The sequence below is a fragment of the Archocentrus centrarchus genome, unplaced genomic scaffold, assembly GCF_007364275.1.
Source record: "Archocentrus centrarchus isolate MPI-CPG fArcCen1 unplaced genomic scaffold, fArcCen1 scaffold_101_ctg1, whole genome shotgun sequence".
NCBI lineage: Eukaryota > Metazoa > Chordata > Actinopteri > Cichliformes > Cichlidae > Archocentrus > Archocentrus centrarchus.
Window position 1 is genome coordinate 114,047 of NW_022060147.1, and position 9,240 is coordinate 123,286.

At 41.4% G+C, this 9,240-nt stretch overlaps 1 protein-coding gene across 1 annotated transcript in view; it reads left to right on the forward strand.

Annotated features, from left to right (window-relative positions):
- Nucleotides 1-8,483, forward strand: part of LOC115775288 (uncharacterized) — a 106,299-nt gene extending 97,816 nt beyond the window's left edge. Inside the window, exons 7-10 of the mRNA XM_030722845.1 lie at nucleotides 2,687-2,770; nucleotides 4,804-4,887; nucleotides 7,294-7,340; nucleotides 8,431-8,483. Of these exons, the coding sequence (XP_030578705.1) occupies nucleotides 2,687-2,770; nucleotides 4,804-4,887; nucleotides 7,294-7,340; nucleotides 8,431-8,483 (268 nt within the window). The remainder of the gene's footprint in view (nucleotides 1-2,686; nucleotides 2,771-4,803; nucleotides 4,888-7,293; nucleotides 7,341-8,430) is intronic.
- The last annotated feature ends 757 nt before the right edge of the window (nucleotides 8,484-9,240 follow it).

Genomic DNA, 9,240 nt, shown 5'->3' on the forward strand with positions numbered 1-9,240 from the left:
CCTATATTCGAATATCAGCCACCATGTTGTGAGCATAAATGATCACATTTTTAATGCAACAATAGGAAGTGACATCATCTTGCTAGGAACTGTAGTTTTTTATTCTTGAAGGCCTCTCATAGCTCCACTGGTGCTGAAAACTAATGTTTGACTATTCTGAATACAAGTAGGGCTGCAACTATCAATTATTTTAGTAATCAAATATTCAATTTGTTACTCTGTCAATTAATCAAGTAATTGGATAAGAAATAAGTTTTCCTTTTAACAGTTCATCTGCATAATTTAACTTCCGTACTGCAGATGTTTCTCTGTGTGAAATAAACAGGGTGGATGGAGCAGCTACAAAGTTCTCTTTTCTTCATGCTGCTGATCAGGTGGTTGATGAAGGACCTCCAGCTGTTTCACCGTAAAGGTTTTAAGGTGATTACAGGAACAAGAGCTCCTTTCACTCCACCTGAGCTCACGGTTTCTGCCTCTTTGCAGTTGCTGTGCCTGCAGTCTGACAGCACATAAAACAGCTGCTGTTGTTTTTGTTGTAAAACTGGGGGCAGAATGAGCTTAATGCTGCAGTGCTTTTTATTCACAAGCATCCTCCAAATTACGTTTCTACTGCAGCTCTATTTTTAGATAAAAAATATTTTGACGGAGCCTCTCGGTACTGAAGGGGGTGGAGGGGGGGCACGGAAAGAATGCCAGTGCTAATGGCAGCCCCTGCTAGCAAACTGTGGTTGTAGATCTGTTCTGGTGGCTACAGCTGACATAAAGAAAAAATAACAGCTGACATCCTCTACACAACACACGCGTGCACATTCAAACACGCACACTCACAGCACAGAGCAGTGAAGCTGTGGAAAATCCTCTAAGCAATGATCCACTCATGTTAAAGGGTCAATTTTTTTTTTTCCCAAATGACGGAAATTAGTTGAAGCCACTGAGAACTAACGTGGATGCAATGCTCCGCTTACACGGAGACACCTGAGTTGTAGAGTTGAAAGGAAACATCGAAGCAACAAATTTGTGTCGAGGATTTTTAATAATCAAGTTGAGTTAATCCAAGAATCGTTGCAGCCCTAAAATTTGCATTAAATTTTCAGTTTGTGTATCAAAATACATGAAGGTTGGTATTTACCTTTCATGCTGGGATTTTTTTTTTTTTGTTGAATAGGAAGCCTGAAATTTTTTCCTTTGATCTTCATTTTCCCTCTTACTTCTCGCGTTCATCCCGGTTGTCATTTAATTGCCATTTTAATTTCTGTAGCCCACGAAATCAAGTGCACACACGACCAAACGTGCACATTGTTAATGAAACTGTCCGTGCTCTGTGGTAGATTGCAAACTGCAGCGAAATGATGCAGGCGCAAGCGGCGATAATAGCAGCGATAGGGGCAGAGTCTGCGAGGTGCGCTCCTTTGAGAGGCAGAGGAGCGCAATCTTTGTTGGATCTGAATTAGTACGATTTGCATCCAATAAAAGCAAAGATGTTAACAAATTAACTGGACAATATTCTGGCAATTTAGTGATATTTCCAGAGCTGTGGTCTTGACTGGTCTTGAAATAAAATCCTGAGTCCGCAAGGTCCGAGTCCATGACAAGACCGAGACCAAATGCGGTCGAGTCCATGACAAGACCGAGACCATCAAAAAGCGGTCTCGAGACCAAGACCGATCTCAAGTACTACAACACTACAGCCTACACCTGGGGTCTTGCCTGGTGTGGTAGACCCCAGCCTCTACTGATCTTGTACTCAGAGCTTGCTCTTGTGCTGCCGTGATTAGTGCCTCTGTGCTGTCTGTCAGTCCAGCTTTTTCCAGCCATTGATAGAAGAAGTGGTGGACATAGAGAAATCCTATCTGCCGGTGGTACATGCCGTGCAGAGGCCTGCCCTTCCATGACGGTTCCTGTTCTTCGTCGTCTTCTTTCTCGGGTTTCTGATGCCTGAGGTACTCACTAAGCACATGATCCTTTGTGGCCATCTTCCTGATGTACTCATGGATCTTTGTTGTTTCATCCAGGATAGCGGTTCTGACACTCAGTAGTCCTCAGCCTCCTTCCTTCCGCTTTGTGTACAGTCTCAGGGCGCTGGATTGGGGTAAAACCCTCCATGCATGTTAAGGAGCTTTCTTGTCTCGACATATATATATATATATATATATATATATATAAAGATTTTTTTTGTGGTTATGCCTCTGGACACCACCACAGACATGTCAGATTTGATTTCAGATGTGACTGAGGTGGACTTTCAGCTTTAATTATGGGGGCTGACCAAATATTTTGTATTAATTGTTTAGGAATTACAGCCATTTTTAATAAACAGTCTGCCATTTTAAAATGATTGTGCCAGAGTGATGATGGCAGATTTAAGTCTGACAGCACTGGAATGCATAAGTGATGTAATGAATAGAGTAGCAGCTTGAATATCCAGGAAAGTAGACAGATGAGTGATTACAGATGTGCTTTATTGAACTTACATATAAGCTTCATTGCTAAACTGTCAAAATACAGTATTGATCATTGAAATCAGCTTTATTATAAGTACTTATAAATGAATATTTCAATGGCCTATTTAGAGGTGCCACCAGAGGAGAGAGAAAAGCTTCTTTAGATTACTAAAAATGATTTTCTCTGTCTCTGTTAGAACTGATTAAAGTTGCTTGTGGCCTCATTCTTGTCCTCATATCCACAGGACCTTTTCACATATCGATTCTGGTCGTGATTCTGTGATGAGTTCTCGATCCAAGGGCTTGTTTCCATCCTTTCCTTCAGATGGGTAAGATGTTACTAAGTTGTGAATGTAACATTAATTTGTTCAGTGCAACATTTCATAAGGTTTGTGTACAGACACAGCATGTTAGTTTTCAGTGTTCTTGGATAGTGTTTTTTACCTCTTAACAAATGAATTCAACATTTAAAATTGCATTTTGCATTTACTAAGGGCATATTTTTCTAATATTAAAATTTGTTTGATTATTTGAAACATGTACATCTGACAAATATCCAGGAAGGGGGCACATAGATTTTCACAGTACTGATGAGTTTAAATACCTGTGGTCAATCATCCAAAGCAACAAGTCTGCTGCTTTGGACGGTGAAGAAGAGAGTGCAGGCAGGGTGAGATTTATTATTTAAACTGCAAGAATGTCTGAAAGACATAAAGGCCTGGATGATCTCTAATTTTCTGCTTCTAAATTCCAATAAAACTTAAATTATTGTTCTCTTCCCTATATAGCTTAGAAACATAGTGTCTAACCAGATCCTTACTCTGGATGGCATTACTTCCAGTGTAACACTGTGAGGAATCTTGACCAGTCATTTTTACCAGGATATGTCCTTAAGTGCACATATTCAGCAAACATGTAGGACTGCTTTTTTGCATTTACACCATATTTCTAAAATTAGAAACATCAGAGTGATGCTGAAAAGCTAATTCATGCATTTGTTACCTCTAGGCTGGATTATTATAGTTCATTAATATGAGGCTGTCCTAAAAGCTCCCTGAAAAGTCTTCAGCTGATCCAAAATGCTGCAGCTAGAGTACTGACAGGGACTAGAAAGAGAGAGCAGATTTCTCCCATATTGGCTTCTCTTTATTGGCTCCCTGTTAAATTCAAAATAGAATTTAAAGTCCTTCTTCTTACATACAAGAGCTTGAATAATCAGGCCCCATCGTGTCTTAAGGAATTTATAGTGACATATCTGTCATGTACATTGTGGCAGGCAGGTTTTAAGACCCCAGTGCAGGACTCAGGACATGCCTGAACTTTACCATCAAATTTTATTAGCTGGAAGACGGGAAAAAACTGTACGGAGCAAGCAGAGCAAACTGCAAAGCTCACTTGAACAGAAATAGTCATGGACAGGAGAGCAAAGAGAAGGAAGAGCACAAAGCAGATGATCCAACAGAGAACTGAAGAAAACAGAGATAATATATACACACCCCAAAAATCAGGAAAATAGGACACACCAGGAAGCACAACTGAACAAAATTTGCCTGACAAGACTAAGGAAGCTAACAAGGGAAACAGGGTTCAAATACAAATAACTAAAACCAGGAACTGAAACACAGATATCTAACTAAGAATCAAAACCAGAATTTGAAAGTCCAAAAGCAAGAACTCCCACACCCGAGACCCAGGACCACTACATTATCACACCAACAGAGCACTTTGCTCTCAGACTGCTGGCTTACTTGTGGTTCCTCGGATACTTAAGAGTAGAATGGGGTAAAACCCTCCATGCATGTTAAGGAGCTTTCTTGTCTCGACATATATATATATATAAAGATTTTTTTGTGGTTATGCCTCTGGACACCACCACAGGCATGTCAGATTTGATTTCAGATGTGACTGAGGTGGACTTTCAGCTTTAATTATGGGGGCTGACCAAATATTTTGTATTAATTGTTTAGGAATTACAGCCATTTTTAATAAACAGTCTGCCATTTTAAGATGATTGTGCCAGAGTGATGATGGCAGATTTAAGTCTGACAGCACTGGAATGCATAAGTGATGTAATGAATAGAGTAGCAGCTTGAATATCCAGGAAAGTAGACAGATGAGTGATTACAGATGTGCTTTATTGAACTTACATATAAGCTTCATTGCTAAACTGTCAAAATACAGTATTGATCATTGAAATCAGCTTTATTATAAGTACTTATAAATGAATATTTCAATGGCCTATTTAGAGGTGCCACCAGAGGAGAGAGAAAAGCTTCTTTAGATTACTAAAAATGATTTTCTCTGTCTCTGTTAGAACTGATTAAAGTTGCTTGTGGCCTCATTCTTGTCCTCATATCCACAGGAACTGTTCAGATATCGATTCTGGTCGTGATTCTGTGATGAGTTCTCGATCCAAGGACTTGTTTCCATCCTTTCCTTCAGATGGGTAAGATGTTACTAAGTTGTGAATGTAACATTAATTTGTTCAGTGCAACATTTCATAAGGTTTGTGTACAGACACAGCATGTTAGTTTTCAGTGTTCTTGGATAGTGTTTTTTACCTCTTAACAAATGAATTCAACATTTAAAAATTGCATTTTGCATTTACTAAGGGCATATTTTTCTAATATTAAAATTTGTTTGATTATTTGAAACATGTACATCTGACAAATATCCAGGAAGGGGGCACATAGATTTTTACAGTACTGATGAGTTTAAATACCTGTGGCAGAGGCCTGTCCTTCCATGATGGTTCCTGTTCTTCCTCCTTTTCTTTCTCGGGTTTCTGCTGCCTGAGGTACTCACTAAGCACATGATCCTTTGTGGCCATCTTACTGATGTATTCATGGATCTTCATTGTTTCATCTAAGACAATGATTCTGACACTCAGTAGTCCTCGGCCACTTCCTTTCCGCTAAGCATACAGTCTCAGGGTGCTGGATTTCGGGTGAAACCCTCCATGCATGTTAAGGAGCTATTTTGTCTTAACATCAATGGCTTCTTTTTCCTTCTTTTGGCCAGCTTATTATCCTAGCCGGGTATCTGACAACTGGCAGGCCATAGGTGTTGATAGCCCAGATCTTGTTCTTCCCATTCAGCTGACTCTTCAGGACTTGCCTTACTCTCTGCAGGTACTTGGAGGTTGCAGCTTTCCTAGCAGCCTCTTCATGGTTCCCATTTGCCTGTGGGATCCAAAGGTACTTGTAGCTGTCCTCAATGTCTGCAATGTTTCCTTCTGGTAGTGTAATCCCCTCAGTCCTGACTACTTTTCCTCTCTTAGTTACCGTCCGACTACATTTCTCCAGTCCGAATGACATTCCGATATAGTTGCTGTAGATCCTGGTGGTGTGGATCAGTGAATCAGTCAATATCTCATTCACTCTTAGCATCCAGCTTGATGTCATCCATGTACAGGAGGTGGCTGATGTTTGCTCCATTCCGTAGTCTTTGTCCGTAGCCATTCTTGCTGATGATCTGGCTGAGGGGATTCAGGCCTATGCAAAACAGCAGTGGGGACAGGGCATCTCCTTGGTAAATCCCACACTTGATGTTGACTTGTGCAATGGACTTGGAGTTGGCCTTTAGTGTTGTTCTCCACATACCGATTGAGTTCTTGATGAAGGCTCTTTGGGTCCTGTTGATCTTATACAGTTCAGGATCATGTGTGCGGCATCGAGTCATAGGCTTTCTTGTAGTCAATCCAGGTGGTGCACAGATTGGTCAGTCAGGTCTTACAGTCTCGAGTGACTGCTCTATCTACTAGTAGCTGGTGTTTTGCTCCCCTGGTCTCTCTGCCTATCCCTTTCTCATGTATTACTCATGTATTGTGCCACGTGCCTACTCATCTTTGCTGCTATGATGCCTGACAGGAGTTTCCATGTTTAGTGAGGCAGGTTATCGGCTGGTAGTTGGATGGGACTGGGACCTTCTCGAGGTCCTTGGGGATCAGGACCATCAGGCCCTCAGTCAGCCATTCTGGGTGTGTCTTAGCCTCTAGCAGCTGATTCATTTGTGCTGCCAGGTACTCATGGAGTGTAGTTAGCTTCTTTAGCCAGTAGGTGTGAGTCATATCAGGGCCTGGTGCTATCCAGCTCTTTATGTGTGAGACTCTTTCTTGGATGTCTTACCACTGTGATGGTTACTGGGGCTTGTTCTGCGAAGTTGCTGTGGTCTGCTCTTAGATCCACTAGCCACTGAGCATTGGTATTGTGTGACGCATCCTTCTCCCATATGCTCTTCCAGTATTGCTCCGTCTCCAGCCTTGGTGGGGGTGCTGTTCTCATATTGTTCCCCTACCACTGAGAGTACACCTTGGATGGTTCGGTGGAGAACATCCGGTTTATTTTCCTGGCTTCTATCTCTCTGGTATACCTCTTCAGGCAGTTATATAGTTATATATATAGTTATATATACATGTCTAATGTTGTTATTCAGAGAGATGAAGTTTGTGTGTCAGATATGTAGTGACTGTTGTTGCATAACTGCACAAGGATTGTTAGACATTATGAAACAGATCACGCAGATCTCTGGATGTTAAAAGAAACTATTAAAAGTCATGAATGAGAACAAAGGCAGGGAGGTGTCCTTTACTGCTAAACAGTAGAGCAATATGAAGATTATCAAGGTCATAGTTTGAATCAGTCATATTTCATTCAATACAGTAGTGTACTGAAAGATCTAGGATCAGTCCAAATCATCAGCAGCTTGCTCCACATATGGATTTAAGTGTATGTGTGAAAATGTTGGACTGCTCCTTTATCAGTGTCTAATAGTATGTGTGTGAGAGTGATGTAATGTCCTTGTGTGCATGCTGAAAGAGACTGTGCTGGTCTGACCCCCCTCCTCCTTTCAGGGCGGAGCCTGCTGGAGTCCGATGGTTGAGTCCAGGTCTGAGGAAGTGTAAGTGTGTTTTTAATGTGATTGATGAAAACAAAGCAGCACACATTCAACCATCTTCAAACTGTCACATCACTCATTTACATCTCTGATCTCAGGAGTCATCATCAAAGTGTCAATCAATGAACAGATGATGGATCAATAACTGCAGCTGGATTGTGTTTGTTCTCTCCATCAGATTCCTGCCGACTCACAATCGACACAAACACAGTACAGAAATACCTAAAACTGTCTGACAACAACAGGAAGGTGACACATGTAGAGGAGGTTCAGTCATATCCTGATAATCCAGACAGATTTGATGTTTATTATCAGCTGCTGTGTAGAGATCGTCTGACTGGTCGCTGTTACTGGGAGGTCGAGTGGAGTGGGAGAGTTTGGATTACAGTGAGTTACAGAAGAATCAGAAGGAAAGGAGGCAGTAAAAACAGCGGGTTTGGACAGAATGACCAGTCCTGGAGTCTCTGCTGCTCTGAAGGTCTTCCTGATTCTGTCTGGCACAACAACAGAGAAACTTGCATCTCCTCCTCTCCCTCGTTCTCCTCTGTCTCCAGCAGAGTAGCAGTGTATGTGGACTGTCCTGCTGGCACTCTGTCCTTCTACAGAGTCTCCTCTGACACTCTGAGCCACCTCTACACCTTCAACACCACATTCACTGAACCTCTTTATCCTGGGTTTGGAATCTGTCCATTTGGTTCCTCAGTGTGTCTGTGCTGAGCTGAGTGTAAAGAGCGTCCTCCTGTTAGAGAAACACTCTGACTGTTGAACAGAGAGTTCAGTCTGTACATGTCTGTCTCTTTCACTCACAAACACGTTTTCACATTCATGATTCAATCAGTTGATGTTTGAAACTGTTCTCAATGATTCCTTGTAAGAAGAACTGCATGAAGTGTTTTGAAATGAGCTTTTTCTAATTGGACTGCTGACTGCTGTTAACCACACTGAGACCAACACTGATGTCTTCAACACAAACATTGATGTGGATGAATAGTCACTAAAGACTATTAATGTATATTTGTGTCTTTAACATTTTTCTGTTTTTCATGGAGAAACTCTGGATTTGATTTGTGGATCTTTGCTCTTTTCCCTCCAGTTAGTTCCCACAATGACTCCATGATGGAAATCTCTAATAAACTCATCAAATGAACAGCATGTCTCCCAGTTTTTGTGTGTCCTTTCCAGGGGCGGATCTACCGAGGTGGCATAGGGTGGCAAATGCCACCCTAAAAGAAACCCCTGCCACCCCTGCTGCCACCCCAGTTAGCAGCAACAAATTAAAAGAAAAATTACGGCCAATTTGACATTTACGAGCGTGAATCATCAATGTCTGACTGCAGTGAACGCAGCACGAGATTGCGTCAGAGCTGCAAGAGACTGATTTGTTTGATTTGTGAAGCGAAGGCAGGGGGCCAGGAGTCGCGAGGAAAGGAGACACGGAATGAAAGAGGTAAAAACTGAGTAACTATCTATCAAGAATGAAATGATAATGAAAGCGTAGTGGTAGTATAGTTGCGATGCTGATTTTGAGAAAATCAGGTTGAAGAATGTTATTTCACTAACTATATGTAACATAGTTAAAATGGTTCCTGTTAAATCCTGCTAAAATGCACCATCTGCTGGTCAAAGGTTATACTGCATTCACCCTTAGGAGCAAGGTATTATGGGTAATCCTCAGAGCCGCGAGGATCACTCATGAGGTAGCATGTCTCTGCAATGTCTGACAAAAAAAAAGGTTATTGTACTTATGGAGTCCTTGTGGAAGGAGCGCTTGTTTTGCTGACCAGAGACACCTTACCTCTTTGCTCATTTTGTGGAAATACAGGTATGTTTTACCAAATAGCATTTTATCATTGTAGCAGATGGTTAGGACTCAACCTTACTGAGTTTTATATATACAGTCTTA